Source organism: Oryzias latipes, chromosome 19, assembly GCF_002234675.1.
Source record: "Oryzias latipes chromosome 19, ASM223467v1".
Lineage (NCBI taxonomy): Eukaryota > Metazoa > Chordata > Actinopteri > Beloniformes > Adrianichthyidae > Oryzias > Oryzias latipes.
This window is the reverse complement of record NC_019877.2, coordinates 22,661,590-22,684,337: the sequence shown is the minus strand read 5'-3', so window position 1 is coordinate 22,684,337 and position 22,748 is coordinate 22,661,590. Positions and strand designations below refer to the sequence as shown.

The 22,748-nt window shown below is 42.3% G+C and overlaps 1 protein-coding gene across 9 annotated transcripts in view; it reads left to right on the top strand.

Annotated features, from left to right (window-relative positions):
- The window catches only part of LOC101165922 (SRC kinase signaling inhibitor 1), a 122,042-nt gene that overhangs the window by 25,952 nt on the left and 73,342 nt on the right, over positions 1-22,748 (top strand). For 6 of the 9 annotated variants that reach the window (XM_023949234.1, XM_023949233.1, XM_023949235.1 and 3 more), the window contains exon 2: positions 10,081-10,388. In XM_023949234.1, the coding sequence (XP_023805002.1) occupies positions 10,104-10,388 (285 nt within the window). In that variant the 5' untranslated portion in view covers positions 10,081-10,103. Of the gene's footprint in view, positions 1-10,080; positions 10,389-16,528; positions 16,954-22,748 lie in introns of those variants that run through there. The other 3 variants (XM_023949237.1, XM_023949236.1, XM_023949238.1) reach the window with 3 other exon arrangements.

Genomic DNA, 22,748 nt, shown 5'->3' with positions numbered 1-22,748 from the left:
CTGATATCTTTTTAAAGAGATTTACTGATTAATAAATAGTCTAAACGAGAGTGTGATTTGTGAACTGGACAGAAGAAGGTGAACCCTTTAGTGTTTGGTTAACATGAGCGCCAAGCGTCGCAGAGACCCAGATCCTTCATGTACTGCTTTAGTATAGTTACAGTGCGCTGTTTACCAGTACGCTGGTTTGCTGCTGTGCTGAGTCTGTCAAGTTCAGGGTCCAGAATCAGATTGATGTCTCCTTCTATAAGAATTGTGGAGTCAGAGTGAACTGAGATTGAGGTGAAGAATCTGTCAAAGAAGGAAGAGTCGTCAACATTCGCGCCATAGATACTAGCTATGCAAAAGTCATTATTCTGAACTGATATGTTAATGATTACAAACCTGTGCCAATAACTGTATCCTTATGAGTAAAATTGATGTTTTTATTAATCAAGACAGCAATTCCTCTTTGTTTGGAGTTGTAACTAGCAGAATACATGAATGGAAATTGTGAGCAGCACAGGAAATGATCAGCTGATTTAGATAAGTGGTTCTCCTGCAGTAAAGCTAGATCTCCTTTAAGACCATTCAGTTGGTTTCAGTCTCTTTGTACCGGATCCAAGTCCATGCACATTCCAGCTAACAATGTTAAGACTGGACATAACTACTCTAACTGGGAAAGTGTGAGGATTATTAATGCGTGTGTGCCCGACTGTGTGCCCGCTGACCAGCGGAGGAGCGCTGTGTGTTTTGATTGTGTGATTGTTTCCTGGCTGTGTGAGCTGCATGTTGTGTGTGTCCAATGTGAGCCTATGTGAGGTGTTTGCAGGATGTCAACGAGTCTGTGCGGGATCGCGAATGCATGCCCGTGTGCATTAACAAATAACAACTTGCCAGGGATGTGTTGCCTTTACATGATTTAAATATGGGGAGAAGGGGACTAAACAGATGAAAGAGGAAAAGAAAAACAGGAAGAAACAAACACAACAAAACAACAACAGAAACATGAGAGGGGAGAGAATTAAACTGCTTTAACGAGATGGAGGTGTTGGTTGTTCATGAGCCGGTTTTCCATTCATTTAAACCAGTTTGGCCTGTGTCTTTGGCACAGCTCGGATGTCAGGTCTACAACACAGCCACGAGGTGATCTCTGGGTCCGGAAAGAGCTAGTGGTCCACAAACAGTTTGTCCACGGTGAGGTGTTTCTTCCTCAGTGGGAAAAGGATCTTCCCGCGCCGCAGGATCTCTGACGGAATCTAGTCGTTTACACTGAAGTGCGTTCCCTTCAGCTTTCGGCCACGGCTCTTCACCAGCTCCTTTTGCTTGTAGTGCTCAAATCTAGCAATAATTGGTCGCGGACGCTGGCTGTCAGATCTCCCTCCTACGAGCCGGTGAACCCTGTGGAAGGAGATCTTCTGTACCTCCTCCTTGGGGAGCTTCAGCTGGACCCCCATGAAGGATTTCACCCTGGCCTCCGGATCTTCTCCTGCCTCCTCTGGAATACCCGAGATTACCAGGTTGTCCCTCATGCTCCCCGCCTGAAGATCCAGGAGGGTTTCTTTAATGGACCGGTTCTCTTCAGAGGGACGGGCGGTGTCACTGCTCAGATCTTGACGGTCTCACTGAGGGCCTGGTTCTCCGCTGCGAGCTCCTGGTGCTGGCTGAACTCCAGAGACTTCCGCAGGAATTGGAACTCTTTGTGGAGGATCTCTAGCAGATTTAGGCGGCAATCAAGGCTAAAGAGCTTTTTATTGATAGAATCTAGTGTGTCAATAATTCCGCTTCCTGGAGAGGAGGCGGCCCGGGAGAATCTTCAGGTCGGCCGTGTTTGGAGAAAAGGGTGTTGGTGCTCTCGTCTTCCCCATAGCTAAGATAGTGCAACAGCTGCTGATGTAATTCTCCAGGCTGTCAAAGGCTTGTTAAACTTTTTCAGATTTTTATCATATTTTGGTTCATTTTAATATGGCAGTAAAATGAAATAAGACCGAAATGTTTGTTCAAATACTTACTCGCCGCCAAGTTCAGTCGCTACACTCATCTCTTTGGGTCTCGGGATACTATAGGATCTCACCCGACCTGCAACACACCTTTCTGCACATCTGCTGCACACCTGCTACAAACCTGCTGCACATCTGCCGGACACCTGCAACACACCTGCTACACACCTGCAACACACCTTTCTGCACATCTGCTGCACATATGCTGCACACCTGCAACACCCCTGCTGCACATCTGCTGCACACCTGCAACACACCTGCTACACACCTGCTGCACATCTGCTGCACACCTGCTGCACACCTGCAACACACCTTTCTGCACACCTGCGACACACCTGCTGCACATCTGCTGCACACCTGCAACACACCTGCTGCACATCTGCTGCACACCTGCAACACACCTCGTATACTCCTCCAGTGTCAAGATGGAAAATGTTTAGGTGACTCTTCCGCTTTCTATCGCTAGGCTGCTGCTCCAGTTGACGTAATGAAATGCATAATTAGATTTAATTTTGTCAAATGTTTTCAACTCAATAATAAACAAGTTATCTCAGATTTCTTTATTTATCATTTTTTATCCGTTCAAATAATTGTATTCATTAATTAGAACAACTAAAGGAAAGTTCCAGCTGAACACATCCCTGTCAAACAACCAGTTATTACCAGAAGTGCAGAAAAATGTCAACTTTACACACAATTCTACATCTGGACCTGACTTCTTTCCTTAACCCTTGTGCTAACCTATGGGGTCCAGATGACCTGGGGCCTCATTTATAAACGTTGCGTACGCACAAAAGAAGGCGTACGCCACTCTCTACGCAATAGTTGAGATTTATAAAAAGCAAACTTGAGGGGAAAATGTGCGGTCCTTCACGCAAGCTCTGACCCAGGCGTACGCACAAAAACGGGTGAAATGAGAAACGGCGACGCCGTCGGCAGATGGAAGAAACACGTGAAAGTGAAAATGACAATACTGCCTCTCAGAAATAACATGAAGACTTCACAAAGCAAGTCTTACAATTAACAGCCTACACCAACACCCGTTGGACCGATCAGCAGTGAAACAAACAAAAAAAAAAATCAAACGAAAATTACAACAGAAATTCAAATGAACACATATTTGCAAAAAGAAAAGTGAAATATTTTCTGCAATATTGGCATGTTGTGCAATTCATCCTCATAAATAATATAAATAATATAGTTAACAGAACGAAATAATGTACACAACTGATATTCCCGTCAATGTGTCCGTCTGGCGGAGCAGATATAGGAGCAATTAGACAGACAGATGGATAGATAGAGAGAGATGCATTAATTGTCAACTAGGGAAAGTTGTTTTCATAGTAAAATATTTCTTCATAAGCTACAGAATTATGGTATTCATTCATATGCCTTTAGTTTGTTTTATTTTTGATGAAACAATGTATGGCGTATGTCTCAACCATTCAGAAAGCAACAAGAAATTACATTTGTGCTGATCAATTTCCCATTTCCACGTCGATTATTACCGACATCTGTAGCTTGTCAGATGTAATTAAATGGAGGGAAATAAAATGCCCCATCACAATGCGTAATGACGCACAATGGCTGATCTTGCGCTCTTAGAAGATGTGGCAAATGGAAGAATTCGGAGTGAACGCATCTTTAGACAGCAAGGAGACTTGTTGGCAAACGAGGACGAGTGGCTTATGAGCCGGTTCAGACTTCCTCTGCGGGCTTTTGGGGGTGTGTCACCCGGTATATCTGGCGCGTCGGTGTCCCCCTGCGCCTCAGTCACCACTCCACTTAAAAGGGATTCCCCAATTATTGCCGCCAGTCTCTCATCAGGAGGGGTCAGCTCCGGTGCCCCCCCCCACGTTTTTTATGCCTCGACTTTGATGTCCGACCTTTCCTTTTTTATTTCGGCCACGGTCCGAGGTTGTGAGGCTACAGCATTTGGCGTCTGCCGCCGTCTGCCACTCGCGTGCCTTTTTGGCATTAGTAAGGCCACACTGTGCCCTCCAAACAACATTATTCTCCTCTTTTCCACCTCGCCAACGATAACTTCTACTTCACATTGAGTGAAGTTACGTTTTTTTTTTGATTTTCTCTCCGTGTTTGGCATGGTTTCGCAATCAATGAATATTCATTTGTGGGCGTTTCACGGACTATTTATGGGCAACTATAGGCGTGTCATGAGGCCGCAAAAGCTGCGCAGCATTTAGAATAGGTTGTCAAAATTTTAAATATTCCCTTTTTTTCCTAATGTGATGTTCTTTTCTATATGGAAAATCTGGACCCGGGAATTTCTGATGTCATTAATGTTGTTATTATTTTATGCAAACATTTCATTCATTTGTGTAAAGGGAAAAATACATGCCCTTTATTTAGTATTTTTTTGAATTATTTTTCTGATTATTATAAGTGTCTTAAATGCATTCCTAACAAAAACAAGAAAACTACAGTCATTTATCAAAATATATCAAAAGTATTATTATTTTGAATTGTTTTGGCCTTGCCTTTGCCTATTATTTCATTTTTGTTTCTTTTTTTTCTACATGTGCATTTATAACGTTTGTTCACCCTAATTTGGTTTGTATATGAGCATCTATAAAAAACAAAAAAAAAAAACAAAAAAAAAAAACAAAGAGGCACACACATTGTTAAAAATGTTACTATTTTTCGTTTTTTCCGTCTTATATTTGTGTTTGATATTAACAATTGTTTATTGTGCAAGTAAGTGACTGTGAATGTCTGTAAATTGAAAAATATACAATAAAGTTTGTTGGAAAAAAAAAAAATTTAGAATTGGTTGTGATTTATTAAGAGAAAGATGCGTAGGATGTGCGTGCGCACGGTTTTATAACTCCGAATATTTCTGTGCGTACGCACATCCTATGTTTCATCCGTACGCCACTTCTGACGCAAATCCTACGCAAAGTTTTATAAATGAGGCCCCTGATCCTTACATTGACGTGTTCTACCTACCATGACAAAGGTGGATAAAGGTGGAAAGATTTAATGTAATCCATGGACGAGGTTTTACAAATCATTGAAGAAAAAGGTTCAACGCACTGTCTAGTGGGTCTAAATGACCCAACTCCCAATGTTAAAATGCCCAGGATAGCACAAGGGTTGAATGAAGAGAAAAATGATCCAGTCATTATGTAACATAGTACTTTAAAATTATCCTTTGGTGAGATCATCATTATCATCTTTATTTATAAATCCTTTAAAAAGTCATTCCCATTTTGTAGCCAAAATTAAATTCAAGAAAGATCATGAACAATACAATGATTCAGTTCAATCCAGCAGAAAAAACTTTATAAATCACCAGAAGGGAAATTAGAAAATTCAGATCATCAATACTATTTTCATCCCATCAGATTCAGTCTGAATAATCTGCTATGTAAAGAGTTTCAATGCAAATTTTTAAAAATGAAACATGGAATAAAGGTTTTAAATAAATGTACTAATTAAATACGTCTCTTTAAAAAAATGCATCAGTCTTTTATCATCTGACAATGACAAGTTTGAAAAAATATTGAATTTACAAGAGTTCCAGGATTATGTTAAAAATGGAATAAAATTTTCTTTTATAGAAACCGGAAAAGGGTGAATCCATGTATCTGAAAACAATAACAATTGCAAAATGATGGCTAGATGAAAACTGCAGCAGCAGATGACCACCATTACCTCTTATCCAGTTTTTTGTGTCCTTACGCACAACTATCCCACCCACTCACACACAAACCCCCCCCCCACACACACACACACACAAGCTGAGGTTGCTCAAAGCTTCACATAAATTACAGTGACAAGGCCTTGTCTCTATGTTCCCTTCGTCTCTGGCAGTCCTCCTCGCTTCTATAACCTTTCTTCTACTTCCATGGATACACACTAGTATTCCACTAACTGTAGCTGTGACCTCTTCAGATGCTTCTGCAGACAAATGCCGCTGTTGTCAAAGCAAATCCTCGTTTGAGTTTGAGTACCATGGGAATCCTTCTCGTACGAGACTTTACTAGCTGTGCTGTTGTCAGCTGGCATTGATGTGATTCTTATCAAGTATGTGTGAGGTGTAATGCATACGCAGAGGACCGTCGCCTGGCTTTCAGCTGTAGAAAACTGTTTCTTAAACGTCAGCTAATGAAGTTAAGCCTGCTCTAGTGCATCTCTGCTGCTCAGCAAGTAAATACCTTGAGGGAGAGATCAATAATGGATTCACAACAAGTCTGTCTAAACACTGCAAGTTATGTAATTGAGCCTGTTTTCCGAGCAGAGCGCTCTCCTCAATACGTCACTTCTGGGGAAACTGTCTGTAAAGTTTTCCTGATGTGGCAGAAAATCCATGAGACAGCCCATGAAAGGACTGTGAATGAGTGCTGGACTGGTGCAGCACAGGTTGGTTCCCATTTGTAGAGACTCTACACACACACTGTGTTGTGTTTTGTTTTGTATAGAAAGGGAACCTGAAACTGGAGCTGGAAACAAATGAACCTCTTCTGTCAGAACTCGATCTACTCCATCATTTTGGCTTCTCTGGTAGAGATGGAAGAAGAAACGTGATACTTTGGGGGATTGGTTACTGATAGGTCGTTGAAGCAATGTTAAAACCTTGTTAACAGCAACAGCTGACCAGCTTCCAGATCCTGTGGACCCTCATTTGAGGGATCTGTCTTGGTCCAGGATTTGCCATCAATACCTTTTCTTCCAGAGGAAGGAGAGACTCCACCTTCCTTCACCAACAGTAGTGAACGGCTGTGCAGTTCTGTGCATCCTGATCAACTGTGGGACAGTTTAGGTTGAGAAGTTGCTCTGTTGTAGATCACAGATCCAAATACTCTCCTTTCAATGGTTGAGAATGTCCAAAGATCGAGCTTCCATCTGTCTTTGCTCCGCCCACCCTCCTCACGGAGTCCCTTCTATCCTTTCGCTTCAGGGGCTTACAAACCAGGATCAGAAGAATGAAAATACACGGATAAAGAGTGACAGTAGAGCTATTTCAAAGGTCACAATGTCAGACTTCTGATAGAAATTTAGGTTTAGCACCAAGCTAACTTCTGATGCTCATTATGTTGTGATTTTGCCCCTTGCCGTTTTGCTTCTAGGTTTTTCTTGAGATTTGTTTTTGTGCAAGTTGGCTATGCCTACTCCTGTAGGCCCCGCCCTCCTGAGTTCTCTTGGAGATGCTCGCATCTGCCTGCAATGGTCTCATTTGTGCTCCTTATTTAAGTTGTTTCTGTTATGTGTTCAGTGTTGGATCATCTTTTGTGTTGTGGCTCTCTGTTATAAATTGTTTAAATGTCTTTGGATTTTTTCAAGTCTTCCCGCTCCTGGGTTTGTGTACCTGTAGCACTTAACCCTCCATTAGATGTGCAAAGCAGGGCATTGGGGCTATAAAGGTTAAAACAAATCTGAAGTCTTAATCTGTTTAATTCATGTCCATTTTCACCATTTGTTTCAACAAAATGCGTGTTGTGTTTTTGTACATCGGAAAGGCTGAATGTTGACTAAAGAGGGCCCAATGGGGAGTAGGGTTGGGGCTCACAACAAGAACAATGCCTGCTTTAATTGTTGGCTTGTTTCTCCAAACTTCTACGTCAGGTCTTTTTGACACAACAACAACAACAACAACAACAACACACTTGCAGGATATGTTGCTTTGTTTGTCTTTAGTCTCACTTTATGGTTCCCAGAACAGTTTCCAACTTTTCAAAGAGAATATGGTTGTTTATGTCCAGACTTTAGGATCAACCAGGGGAACATGTGTCATCCAGACCCTGTCAGAGGTCATGTGTTTCCAAGAATGTGTTATAGGGAAGAGAAAACAGGTCTTTGCTGATGTTGTCCCCTGCAGATCCCTCAAAGACATAATCATTGCCTTCAGATGTATCTCACCTCATTTCTGAATATTCACTGTTGACTATCAAGCATCTTGTCTAAATCGCAGTCCAAGACTCCTGAGTGTTTAGAAAGTGCATTGATTTTTCCAGCCTTAAAAGATTTCCAGTATGGAAAAGTGTCTTCTTTATTTTTCCATGTGCAGGTTAGTATAGATCTAAGAAGAGCACAGCGAACACCCTGGAGATCGCCTCTTAGCTCTGGGTTTCATTTTGGACTGCAGTGAAACTTTGACTGGAACTTTCATTGGAACATTTTTAGAAGGTATACCGTATGAATGGAACTTAACTTAAATGTCTGCAATGAAATTCAACTGTCTTTTTCTGTATAGTTCCATATATATCGTGAAGCTTAAAAAACCCAACAAATTAAAGTGTTGAATTGTCTTCCTCCGCACCTCTCCTTTTGTGTCTGTTAGTCTTCTTCTGCCCTTAAACTTTGAGATGTCCCACTGTCTGTAACATCAAAACACCTAAACTGGCCTAATCTGACCAAATTGGAGGTCTTTTGAGTTAAAATGTCTTTGATGCCCCATAGCATTACCATAATAATTTATCAAAACATTTCCTGTTCTCCAAGTCCTCAAAATCCACCACCCTGCCTGTTTTCCAGGTCTCCCTGCCCTCCTGGCTGCTGATTTGCTGACTCAGCTCTCCCTATTCTGATTGACTGGACACATCTAATCCATGACATCATCCGCAAGAAGGTCAAGGAGCAGGAAAACCGGCAGGGTGGCAGATCTGGAGAACCTGGGTTGGGCAGAGCTGCTGTAGGCAATGTTATCGTCAGGTACGAGGGTAGATGAAGGCCCCAAAATGCAGAGATGGGCTGGCAGAAGGTTCCAAGGCAAAGGGGTTTACTTACAAACATAAAGCGCTGCTGAGCAGGGAAGCCAAACCAAACGTCGGGGTAACCAGGCAGACATGGGAGAAGGCAATCAGGGAAATGATGGTATGGACCAGCACAGAGACAAACATATCTACAAACAGGACTGACGAGACTCAGATGAAATCGATCAGGGGAGATTGGGACCAGGGGAGTAAAACTCAAAGCCATGAAATGCAGGAAACCTTCAAAAGTATACAGGAAGCAGAACTAAAATCATGGCAGAAACGAAATGGAAGCAAAAACTAAGGAAAAACACCCAAATCGTGACAGTTATCTGAGTTCATGTTGAGTGGATGAATGTTGAAATAAAAGAACATCAAACAGTATCTGGCTGAGGACTTTGTGGTGTACAACTGCTATTTGTAATGTTTTTCTGCCTAAAGAAATGTTTTTAAACCTCAATGAAGACAACAAAACCACATCCTGGGAAAAGAGCAGTGGAAACTTAAGACATTTGATTTACTTCTCATTCAGTTTAAACCAAGCTCTCATCTTTTGTTCCCAAACTAGGTGTTGCAGTTCTCCAAAGGACCGTTGGAGGCTGGTTGCAAAATGGAGCAATCCTGTTAAGACTTTCATGTTAAAATGTCAGATGTTACTCCAAAAATGTATGCATTCCCCCTTCCTTAAAGCTTTTCAATGCTATCTTAATTTTCAATTTGTGTCAACAGAGAAATGGGTTATGACTCATTTTGTAATTAGTAATCCTGACTTTATTAGACCTCATATTTGATTTGGCATGTGAGTGGAAGAAAACAGTTACCACTTCAAACAAAAACTTGAAGGTGAAGCCTAGAAGATTCTGGATCCCTAAAAACTCTGGGATCGCACCAAACATTTCTTACTTCCTCTCTCAGTAACTGTAGAAAGTCAGCAGCAGATGAAGATATCTGACTTTTATCTAATTTTACCTTCTAACTTCCTTTTCCTTATCTTATGTTGTCATTTAAATTCGTATAAATCTAAATCTGAGTTATATTTGATCAAGAAAGATTTTACCTCTAAATCTATTTTGGAATTTGACTTCATGGCAGAGTGTGGTTCATCATCACAACGTCATTGATTTCTAGCTTTATAGGGTCCGCTGAGGTAAACGACCCTGAAATAAACGGTCAAAACATCTAAGATTGAGTGTAGAATTTGTTGGTAAGAAGTCAGGTGAGGTTCTGGCTAAGACTTTTATCCCACAGCTGGATTCCCAAACATGAGTCTTATCCTGCTGTCTCTTCGGATCTCTGATCAATTGAAAGTCAACATCCTGCAGTTTTACGTGAAGATGTGTGATGATGTCCGCGGCGCCTCACCTTCTCACCTTGTTTTCACATCTCAGGCCGAGAGAAGAGAAAGGCCCCCATGATCTCAGCTGGAGATGCCGAGTTTCCCCGGGATTACCACACCCTGGCCTCAGGTGGGAGCAGAGGGGCGCGCCATTATCCTGACAACAACAACGGGGGCTTCAAGACGTCCTCGCTGGACCGTCGGCACAGTTCTGTGGCTGCCAAAAGTTTGGAGGCCCTGAACAACATCCACAAAGCGGACATCGAGCGGCAGCGGGATGCCCTGATGGACCTGCAGAAAAACAAGTTCTCCAACAGCCCTGGCAGCCTGTCGCAGGGCTCGGCTGCCGCTGGACGACAGGTACGTCACCCACAGTCACACAACATTTACTGGGACACACACATGGGGTTAGATAACTGTCAAGAAGAAGCCTACATGGTTGTGCACAAATTAGTACTTTGAGCACAACAAAAAATAGCATAAACTTTGAAATGTCAAAAATGCAAAGATGTCGGCTTTTAGTTCCAGCAAGAAACATATAAATATTTAAAATAATTTCTTTTGAATTAGAAGGAGTAAGCTTTACAATCTGTGTTTTTTTGAGTATAACAAAAACAGGACATGGTGTCAGATTTGTTTCTGCTTTCTTATACCATCGACTTTAGTTTCGGGTATTATGATTGCAATTTGAAAATCCAGACTATAATGTCTACAAGATGTCATCTCCAGAGCATTGGGCGACAGTAAATAAAGACTCCTGAAACTGAATGTTACATCTATTCATCAATGTTTGACCAGGGTGGACTGAACTGACATTTAAACAATTTATTTACCTGACAAGCAGAACCTTGGAGAGCGAGTTGGACAACCTGGAACTACGGTGGCCTTGAACTGCCAATCATACCAACAAATCAATGCAAAATCATTGTAAAGATCACAACAACACTTAAAAAAAAACCAACAATCAACATTACAAGTTAGAAATCAAAACAAAATGAAACAAAAATAAAACAAAATGAAAAAGAAATATTTTGAAAACAACGTGATTTTTAAAAATTAAAATGAAATGTTGAAAAAAAACCTTAAAGAAACCGGTAAAGGTCGATACCGTTGGACATTTGTCATTTCAGCCAAAAATCCTTTGGCACGAAGCAATCCTGGATCAGGTCCAAACTAATCAGAAAACTTATCTTAGTATGCAAACATGAAAGACATTTTTGAAAACACTCAAACATCATCATCCACTCAGCGATGTCCCGTAGCACCAGCTTTTTGTTTTTTAAAATTTCATTTTAATTTCTGAAATAAGTTGTTTTCTGCAACACTTCATTTTTATTTTGTTTCAGTTTTTTGGAATTGTGATTTGGTTTCTGGATTTTTTTTTTCATTTCTAAAATGCCATGCTGTTTTTTTTTTTGGAATAATTTTCTTGCTTTTTTCAATTGTAGTTGTGATATTTCTTTGCATTGAGTAAATTGCATTTCAGGTCAGGAACCCCCCAAACAAGAGTTTATGTTAGAATGAGCAGCTTTGTGTGTTTCCCACTGCTACTCATCCCACAAAGGCCTTTCTTATGAATGACCAAACACGCAGTAGTTCAGACGTACTACAGGAGAAAGTGTAGCCTCGGGAAGTTTGAGCTTTCAGTTTGTTTTTATTGTCTTCCTGGGAAACATCAGAAACAAGAGCATTATGAGTGGAGCTCCTCTGGGGCTCCAAGCTCACACATGCATCCTTAGGACCTGCAGCCCGACTCAATGATGGACACGTTCTGTTCATCCATCAGAGAGATTAAGCAACGGGAAATAATTCAAGTGTGGCAGCGTGAAACCCAAACATCTCCTCCCTCTTTATGTCTTTTTGTCTCCTAGTCTTTCTTTCAGGCTGCCATCAATCAGTGCATGCTTTGACTCCACATCCCTGACAGATGAACAGAAACTGACCCAGCTCTTTAAATAAATGGCTTGGAGGGAAGAAAAAAAAAGATTTTTCAAAGAAATGATTCTGGTTTGTGAGACCTGGAGCCAGAATGTGCTTGCCTGAGAACTCTGTTCCTCATTACACGTCTCTGAACTGTATGTTTAGTTTATGTTAAGTTCCATATTTGTTTTGCCCATGATGGAGGAAATCGACAGAGAAAATTAAGATTCGAAATTGCATTTATGACTATTTCTTTATAAAAATTGTTGTGAATCAGGCGCAGATGAGATAATGCCGTCTAAAAAGGCTTCTTGTTGTTACGAACAAACTTCAGACGGCGACCCAAAGTCTCTCTGCTCCTCTCCATTCTGATCATCCACCTACATACCAGTAGATCCATGGACGTCTTTGTTTTCCTGGTCTGAGCTACAATCTGGATCAGGACTGTTCGGCTGGATATCTCTGACAATGCTGGCATATTTGTTGCATCAGTAGCGTTACGTTGGGGTTGTGAGGGACTGGAAGCTAGTGGGCGAGAGTGTAAATAAAAGGATGATGGGAAATCAGTGCAGTTCCGCCCACAACCCGCGTTGCTAAAACTGTGGCCTAACTATTTTCCACTGATGTTTGCTGCTGGAGCCGCACATTTCAACCAACTCATCTCCAACAACAACTAAGATAAAGGAGTTGTTATTTTCAGACAGATGTTATGCTTGATCAGTAAAAGTAAATCAAAAAAGTTTCACTGCAAACAAGACAAATGTATGTATTTTTTACACGTCTTTCCAGCATTTCATTCACTTCTGTGTAATGGTCTGTCTCCAGTATAAAATTGGCAGCATGTCTTCCTTTACAGCTTCATCACCTCCTGATTCAGCCTTTCAGGGTCACATAATGAATGCGTTCTTTTGTTTATTTTGGGAGTTTGTTCTGTAGTAGTTTGTTTCATTTCTTCACAATGATTATGTTTTAAGGCTGTGAAACTCCTTACTACACACTACAGACACACATGAACTTTTTCAAACTTTTCTCTCTTCACAGAAAAATAATTCCAGTTTTGTAGAATGAAAACAAAGATCTGATCATGATGCAGTTTTAGCAAACTGAACACATTCTGTACAGAAAACACAACACAGAGGAGATTGATTGACAAGTCTGTAGCCAATCGGGAGACAAAACACAATGGGCAGATATAAAAATAAAAATAGGCATGCAAAACTACGTTGAAACAAATTTGCACTCCAGCAAGCCCACAACAGGTGAACCAGGATATTGAGGACCCCTCATCATTCTCTCAGATCAGTGCTTTTCAACCAGAGATGGTCAGGTGTGCCGTGGAAAATTGCCTCATTAACTGATCTAAAAAGATTTACCATCTCCAGGAAATCAGCTCGGTTCTCATCCAAACAGGCCCTGATAAAACACTGAGTAGTTAGGAATATGAATGACCATAAAATACTTTTTTCTTTGTGATTATTTGATTCAATTAAATACATTCTGATAAGAATGACTGTACCGCGATTTAGTCGTAGCTTCAGCTGTTTTTGGAAAGGTCCCGCCCCTTTAACTGTCTCCATCAATCATTCTTGGTGTCATCAATCATACGTCATCAGTCTGACCAATCAGAAGTGGTTAAAGTCTTCACTTCCTTGTTCAGATTCTGCTCATAAAGTTGCTCAATTTAAACAAAAATACCAGCTAATTCTCGTCTTTAGCGGTCTATCTTTCCACAGAATCCGGTGTCAGACCGTGGAACAAGTGAGCAATACAATGAAGCTTATAAATATAAATAAATGTATAAATAAAATGTATTTGATTTGAATTTGAAGCTCAGAGAAGAGAGTCTGTCTGCCATCGCACTACATATCCCATGATGCATTGGGATAAAGTGACAGCCTCTCAGCGCACAATGAGTATTTTTTGTTAAACGTCTTGAAACAACAACGAACACACATCAGACAGTTTTTAAATCTTCTAACTTAACTTTTATTACATCTTTTAGGAAAAACAGCTGCAACTTCCTGCCACACTTATCACAAAAATGCATGTGAGATTGCAGAGGGGCTGTAGATCAATACAGACTAAAGTTTCTCCTTTTTTTTTACATTTTTGGATGCTGGTATGCCGCGGGATTTTTGTCAAGGTTAAAGTGTGCCGTGGCTCTAAAAAGATTGAAAAACACTGTCTCAGATAAAATGGAAATCTGTTTGACTGGTTGGCACTGAAAGAGGAGGAGGAGCTGACCATCTTCTTCACCCTTCAGTGCAGAAACATCTAAATAACAGGCTCTTTGACATACCTAAAGTCATCAACTGTTTCCATGATCCCTGTGAATCCACTGATTCTGACGCGGGGAGCAGCGGCTTCGCATATCGGCTTTGGACTGTTAAGATGCTTTTCTCACAAATCAGCTGATTTATCTGCATTGCTGCATTACAAGCCTGCAGTTCTTTGTTTCAGAATCCACTGGAATTACGTTGATGCGTCATCTGTTGAAGAGTAACAGTAAAGCTCTGATGCAAAAGGGTTGAATGGAGACACTGGTTTTACAACCAGTAGGGGGCGTTGTGACCCAGAGCTCCAATACTTTAAGAAATGATTAGGACCAGTAGCCCACAGCTTCCTTAGCATTTGTTTTATTGAGTTAGCATGCGATTGGCAGTTCAATGCGCTTTGCAATGTAGTGTCAGCTTTCCCCAGAAGCAACGCTCTTTTTTTCTTAGCTTTCTAAATGAGTGAGTTTCTGCAGGGACCATTGGTTTGGACCTGATGCCACAGTCACTGGAATTCACCAGCCCTGCTCAGCTGCACGGCCCAATGGAAACTGTGAGGAAGGATGGCTGATCACTTTCAAAATCTCGTGATGGGCAGTGAAGGCAGGCTTAGTTTGGTGGCATTGTTTATTATTCAAATTCCGAAAACTTTTTCTAACCAAAGGGCGTTAAAATTAATGTTTGCAGGCTTTGTTCATGCAAGAGCATAGACAAAAAGCATATTAGCATGTTACTGGAATTTAACATTAAAAATATGAATAAAGCACAGCCTGGTAAAGTATCATGGGGTATTAAATATGTTGTAAATACTCCATGCATAAAATACCATAAAGTATATATATTTAAAGGGAAAAATCAATATAGTCTTTTTTAACCCTAAAAGTTAGGGGTGTGTAATGGCAAGAGTCTGGCGATACGATACGTATCACGTTTTTGTACCCGTACACATCTTGAAAAAAATATGATCTAGAAAAAACTACCTGAATTATTATTAATACGCCTTTTATTGTAATAAAATAGTAAAATTCAATTTATTTAATGATCACAATGCCAAGCACTGCAACTGTGTCTCATATATAAGTTGCTTTTACCCAGGCAAATATGTAGTGCTTTTATTTTGGTAACTTAAAATGTAGAAAGGGAACAGTCAACATTGTCTGATTTCCACAACAACATATATTTCAGAATAAGAAAAATAAATAGAATTAATGTGCTTTAACCAATAAGGTTCTAAAATATGATTGAGGAAATAAAGCGCTGTTTATTTTCAACATTAATGTAGCTTCTCCAGAACTTTTAAACGGTTCAGGAGCCTGAACGGAGCTTCAAAAATAAAGGGGGAAAAAAACATAAACATTAATTCTTTCCAGGAACAATAAAGTGTGATGATGAGGCAGCGTGACGGGATGAAGGAGATACATGTCTCCATGCATCAGCCGCTGTGCAGCTGCAGAGCTTCACTCCTTCTTCTCTGAGCTACAAAGAACCACAATCTGTGTTTTTATATGTTAGTGGCAGCAACACGGAATAGAGTTTTTGTTCAGTTCCATCCCAGTAAAAACTAAGTAGTTCATGTCTGATAACAACAAAACAAGCTGCTGCTTCTCTGAGGTCTTGTTGTTTTGTGTAAAGCTGCTAAAGAGGCTCAGTGTTCTCTGCTGCCAACTAGTGGTTGGAGGTTGCAGTGGAAAACAAGAGTCAGACGCTGAAGGACGCTCACAAATAATGACATAAATATTGTCCTGACAGCATTTTGAAACATTACAAGTATTGCTAAATGAACTATATATATCGCAAATTTAATTTTCTAATACCCCTACTAAAAACATCTGCAGGAAGCAGAATGCACCTTCCAAACCAAGCCAACCAATTGTGTTTATGAAACATAATTGCAGGGTTTCGATCATTACATTGCAAATAATGGGAGGTACTTCCTGGGAGTAAGTCGCCAATTAAAAGATGAATAACCCTGGCTGCTTCTTAGAAATGCTGCTGCACTGCCTGTGTAATGCTTGATAAAATTCGGACTACAGGCAGCTGCTTCTGTTTCTTTCCTAAAGATTTGACGTTTTATATGATGCTCTCATTCCTGATTCTTAAATGTTCAGAAATCTTTTTTGTTGCAAACAACAGAATCTTTTTTTTTTATATCTGCGTCAGCCACTGGTCTCTGTCCATCACTTCTCCACTCGCTCCTCCCACACAGTCATCTCCACCTTCTCCTTGCTCCATGTGCTGTGTCCCAACAGCCACACCAAGCCATCCATCTCCTGATGAAGAAAGGAGGACTCAGACAGGGAAGGAGGTGGAGAAACAGGTGGAGTCTGCTGTCGTCATGGCAACCCACCGTCTCCCATATAAGGCAACTGAGTGATATCATGTAGCTGGCAATGCCTGGGCTCTGGAAGGAAGCACACGGTGTACGGAGTGTAAAGAAACGTCAGCAGGGGAGACAGGAAGCCATGGGGAGAAACCTGGACAGAAGAAGGAGGTTTTTCCTCTGTCAGTGATGGAGGGAGAGACAGGGCGACTGGGCAGCTGGAGGAGGGACAGGAAGACATGCTAAGTGGCTCTTAGGGCGTTACTACGGGAACCAGAGAGGGGGAATTCTGGCAGATCCTCTGGGCGCGGGAAACACTGAGAGCTGCAGTGAAACAGAAAAAATGAAGAGGGAGGAGGAGGAAGAGGGAGGCGTGTGGAGTTTGAGGACGCGCCGTCATTAAGCATAAACGGTAACTCTCTAGAGCTGTCCTCCGCTGTGACGATCCTGTGTGATGCTGCTGCTGCATGTGAGGCGACGGAGGGATGATGTGTGTGCACACATGTGTGTTCATCTTCTGCATGATGCAGGAGAGCCGTAACCGTGTCCTCCCTCTGTAACCTGACATCTTTGTGTTTTCAGGGGAGGGTCTGCTCGCTTGCATGCTGGCAGGTGAGGGTCAGGTGTGTCAGACAGAGATGCCGCAATGATGTGCGTGCATGTGCCCATGACAGCCTGCATGCATGCACATGTGTGGAAGTGAGTGCATGCGTGTTGGTGAGGTTACAGAGGGAAGAGGGAGTAAAAAGATGGCTACTTGTCATGCAGGTCAGGCGAGCATGCCTCTCCTCGTCCTGGTTACCTCCCCTCATTTTTCCAAGATACATCTCTGCTCTCCTTGGGATTTCAGCTCCGGCTGTCAAGAAACATCGCTGATCACAGAACACAGGGGGCCAGTTTGTTTTCTTAGAGACACATTTATGTTCTGTAAAATGCCAGGATGCTGGTGCAGTATATTATCCCTGGAATGACTTGGCTGTAGGATTTGCTGCTCTGATTTAAAGGTGATAAAATCCAGCGAGCAGGTCATTACACGGCGCCCGGCTCTGTGTGACTGCCGACGTAATGAGTGCTTGACTTCATAATTATCAGCTGCTTGTTTCTGCAGTAGCAGTTCTGCCTCAAACCTCAGAGAACTCTGATAATATTCGTATAAATTCCCATTTGCTAGCTTGTAATTGCGGAGCTACAGCCTGGAACGGCTTCAAACTGAAAGCAGGAAACCAGCTCGAGGCCGATAGTGATGCACCACTTCAAATGTTCCGATTCCAGTTTTTTCCTCAAGTGATGGCGACTACTTTCCATTCATTTCCTGAGAATTTTTATAGTGCAGTATCCTAAATCCTTTGTGCATCAGAAAATAAACATGTCAAAACGTGAAAATGACAAAAATTGTTGTTTCAGAGGATGCCATGATGGACCTTTTTTATTCCTTTAAATTGTATTCCATTACTATTTATTAAATGAATTCATATTAGAATAAAAAACAAAAATTACAAAAGGAAACACATTAAGCAAGTTTGTAATTTTGGTGATCTGTTCATTCATTCCATAACAGATTGTTCACTTAAACAGATCATGTGTCCTCACAAAAATACATTTAATATTTGTGTTTATTAACAAAAGCAAATTGATAGTAAATACATTCTTAAGCATAAAAGCAGCTGCAAAATAGAATCTATATATATATATATATATTTCTGCTGCGCTGTAGACGCTGCTGGTCTTTTTTTCTCATCACCCAGATTGGATCCTCCTTATCTTCCTTTCTTATGGTAGAAATCTGTATCCACATCATTTCTCCAGGTTTTGGGTCGTTTTCAAGTTTTGTCTGAAAGGACAAGAGTTTTAATGCATCCATGGCAGCGAAGAGTCCAGGGCTTTTGTCTGCCCGTCCCAAGTGCACGTAAATTCCGAGGGTTTGGTCTTCGGACATAAAACCAAATCAAAATCTATTCAGCGAATCACAAACTGAAGTTTTGTATCAGATCAGTCGTTGTCTGGATTAACAACAGCCACCACCGATGTTATTGACCTACAGGAAAATTTGTCAACTCTTGGTGGAAAAAGAAAAAAATGTGTTCTTCAGAAACGAGAGTAAAGAAGGAAAGCAGGGAAGGACTTGGAGTAAGAACTTTGAATGTAGAGACTTTGCAGGAAAACTATGGAGGTGGTCGACACAATGGAGAGATGAACGATGGATCTCCTGTTTGTTCAAGAGACCAGATGGAAAGAGAGCAAAGCTTATAGATGGGAAGCATCTTCAAGATGTTTCATTGTGGTGTGGATAGAAAGAAATACAGTTGAGATCCTGAAGGAGGAGTTTGATAAGAATGGACTGGAGGCGAAGAGAGGGTCAGATAAGGTGATGAGTCTGAAGCTGGAAGTTGAAGGTGTGACGGTGGTTTAGTGCCCCCCAGGTAGGATATGATAGAGGAAAAGGTGAAATCTGGAGGGAGATGGATGAAGAGATCCAGGATCTCCCCACAGAGGGTAGATGGGTGATTGGAACAGACTTTAACAGACATGTTGGTGAAGGAAACCGAAGAGAAGCTTGATGTTCAGAACAGGAATGCAGAAGGTCAGACGGTGGTGGACTTTACTGAAAGAATAGAAATGGGAGTGGTCATTCTTCCAAAAAAAGAGAGAAAAGGGAGACATGTAAGACTGGAGGGAGGAGAACGAAGCAGGAGGAGGAACAACTAGAGAGGTGGAGGATTGCTCTGGAAAGGTGAGAAATGAAGGTCGGAGGACAGAGACTAAAGCCAGTCATTGACAATAAAAGTAAAGGTGAAGAAGAGCAGCCATGCTGTTGGTTTAGAGATTCAGATGCAGAGACAGGAGGAAGAGCTGGAGGCAGCAGAGATAAAGATGCTGAGGATGGATCAGGAATGAATCCATCAGAGGATCAGATCATGGTAGATGTTCTGGAGATCAATGCAGGGAAGCAGACGGTTTGGAAAGAATGAGAAGTGATGATGATGGTGAAAGGATGCTGAGCTTGGAGCTGCCACCAAAAAACGTCCAATTTACCTCATTAGACCCAATCATCCATTTTCAGAACCTCTTTGAGTTAAGTTGAATAAACCCCAGCAGAGACCCACTTCAGGCTTCATTTTTGTCGTTCAGAATCCTGTGGATGATGTCAGAGATGAATGGTCCATCTGCTCTCACTCTTTATGGCCATGGACCCCCCCCCCCCCCCCCCACCAGTCATCCTAAATGACGATGATGACTGCTCTGCCCTGGCTTCCACTCTTGGACAGACACCCACAAACCCCACAGACCTCAGGAATCTGGGTCACCTAGACCCACGAGCCCACTCAGGTCCATGCTTGCTGCTCTGCCCGCCTATTTTCTCGGAGTTCCACAGAACGTGAAGATGAATGTTTTTAGACGTCTAGACTGCAGCGGAGGACTCACCAGGGATGCTTTCAGCTCCCAGAGCAGCTGCTCAGACATGAATCAAGTTCCACCTACACTTCAGCTTAATTAGTTTGAGGGCAATTTAACGGCTTTTCAGACTTTTATAAAGCATCACGACTCCCATTAGATCCAATATAACAAGCTTCTTCTTCTTCTTTCTCTTTCGGCTTTTCCCATCAGGGGTCGCCACAGCGAATCATCGTTTTCCACTTCACTCTATCATGGACATCTTCTACCCTAACATTAGCCAACTTCATGTCCTCTGTTAAGACATCCATATATCTCCTCTTTGGCCGTCCTCTTGCCCTCCTGCCAGGCAGCTCCATCTCCAACATCCTTCTACCAATATATCCACTATCCCTCCTCTGAACATGTCCAAACCATCTCAGTCTGGCTTCTCTGACTTTGTCGCTAACACAGGCAACATGAGCCGTCCCTCTGATGTACTCGTTCCTTATCCTGTCTAACCTGGTCACTCCTAAGGAGAACCTCAACATCTTCATCTCCGCTACCTCCATATCAGCCTCTTGTCTCTGTCTCACTGCTACCGTCTCTAACCCATAGAGCAGAGCTGGTCTCACCACTGTCTTGTACACCTTTCCTTTGAGTCTTGCTGGCACTCTTCTGTCACACAACACTCCTGACACTTTCCTCCAACCGCTCCAACCTGCCTGCACTCGCCTCTTCACCTCTTTTCCACACTCCCCATCACACTGAACTGTTGACCCCAAGTACTTAAACTCCTGCACCTTCTTCACCTCAGTCCCCTGTAACCTAACGCTTCTACCTTGATCCCTCTCGTTCAGACACATGTATTCTGTCTTACTACGACTGACCTTCATGCCTCTTCTTTCCAGAGCAAACCTCCACCTCTCTAGCTGTTCCTCCACCTGCTCTCTACTCTCACTGCAAATTACAATGTCATCCGCAAACATCATTGTCCAGGGAGATTCATGTCTTACCTCGTCTGTCAGCCTGTCCATCAGCATAGCAAACAAAAAAGGACTCAAAGCTGATCCTTGGTGTAGTCCCACCTCCACCTTGAACTCCTCTGTCTGACCTACAGCACATCTCACCACCGTCATACTTCTCTCATACATGTCCTGAACTACTCTGACATACTTCTCTGCCACTCCAGACGACCTCATACAGTACCACAGCTCCTCCCTAGGCACCCTGTCATACGCCTTCTCTAAATCTACGAACACACAATGCAGTTCCTTCTGACCTTCTCTGTACTTTTCCATCAACATTCTCAAAGCAAAAATGGCATCAGTGGTGCTCTTACGGGGCATGAAACCATACTGCTGCTCACAGATCTCCACCTTCTTCCTAAGCCTGGCTTCCACTACTCTTTCCCACAGCTTCATTGTGTGGCTCATCAACTTTATTCCTCTATAGTTGCTGCAGTTCTGCGTGTCACCCTTGTTCTTAAAGATCGGGACCAGAACGCTTCTCCTCCATTCCTCAGGCATCTTCTCACTCTCTAAAATCCTATTGAACAACCTTGTTAGAAATTCCACTGCTGTCTCTCCTAGGCACTTCCATACCTCCACAGGTACGTCATCAGGACCAACGGCCTTTCCGCTCTTCATCCTTTTCAGAGCCTTCCTAACCGCATCCTTTCCAATCTCTGCTACTTCCTGCTCCACAACAACCACATCTTCCTCCCTTATTTCCCTGTCATTTTCCTCGTTCATCAGCTCCTCAAAATACTCCTTCCATCTTTTCTGTACACTCTCCTGGGTTGTTAGCACCTTTCCATCTCTGTCCTTAATCACCCTTATCTGTTGCACGTCCTTCCCATCTCTGTCTCTCTGTCTGGCTAGCCTGTACAAGTCCTTCTCTCCTTCCTTTGTGTCTAACCTGTCATATAGCTCATCGTAAGCTTTCTGTTTGGCCTTTGCCACCTCTCTCTTCACTCTACGCTGCGCTTCCTTGTACTCCTGTCTACCTTCCTCAGTCCTTTCTACATCCCACTTCCTTTTAGCCAACCTCTTCCTCTGGACGCATTCCTGTACTTCCTCATTCCACCACCAAGTCTCTTTACCGTCTTTCCTCTTTCCAGATGACACACCTAGCACCTTCCTACCTGTTTCCCTGATAATCTCTGCTGTAGTTTCCCAGTCATCTGGAAGCTCATCCTGACCACCCAGGACCTGCCTCAACTTCTGCCTAAATTCCTCACAAGTTTCTTCATTCTGTAGCTTCCACCACTTGGTCTTCTTTTCTGTTTTCCATCTCTTCTTCTTCCTGACCTCCAGAGTCATCTTACACACCACCATGCGGTGCTGTCTGGCTACACTCTCTCCTACCACCACTTTGCAGTCACTAACCTCTCTCAAATGACTTCGTCTACATAGGATGTAGTCCACCTGAGTACTCCTACCTCCACTTCTGTATGTCACTCTATGTTCCTCTCTCTTCTGGAAGTAAGTGTTGACTACAGCCATTTCCATCCTCTTCGCAAAGTCCACCACCATCTGTCCCTCCAGATTCCTTTCCTTCACACCAAACCTGCCCATCACCTCCTCATCACCTCTGTTGCCCTCACCAACATGCCCATTAAAGTCTGCTCCAATAACAACTCTCTCTCCTCTGGGAAAACTCTCTATGACCTCATCCAACTCACTCCAGAATCTCTCCTTCACTTCTAACTCACAGCCAACCTGTGGCGCATACCCACTGACTACATTCACCATCACCCCTTCAATTTCTAACTTTAGGCTCATCATCCTGTCTGAGACTCTTTTCACCTCTAGAACACTGTTCACAAACTCC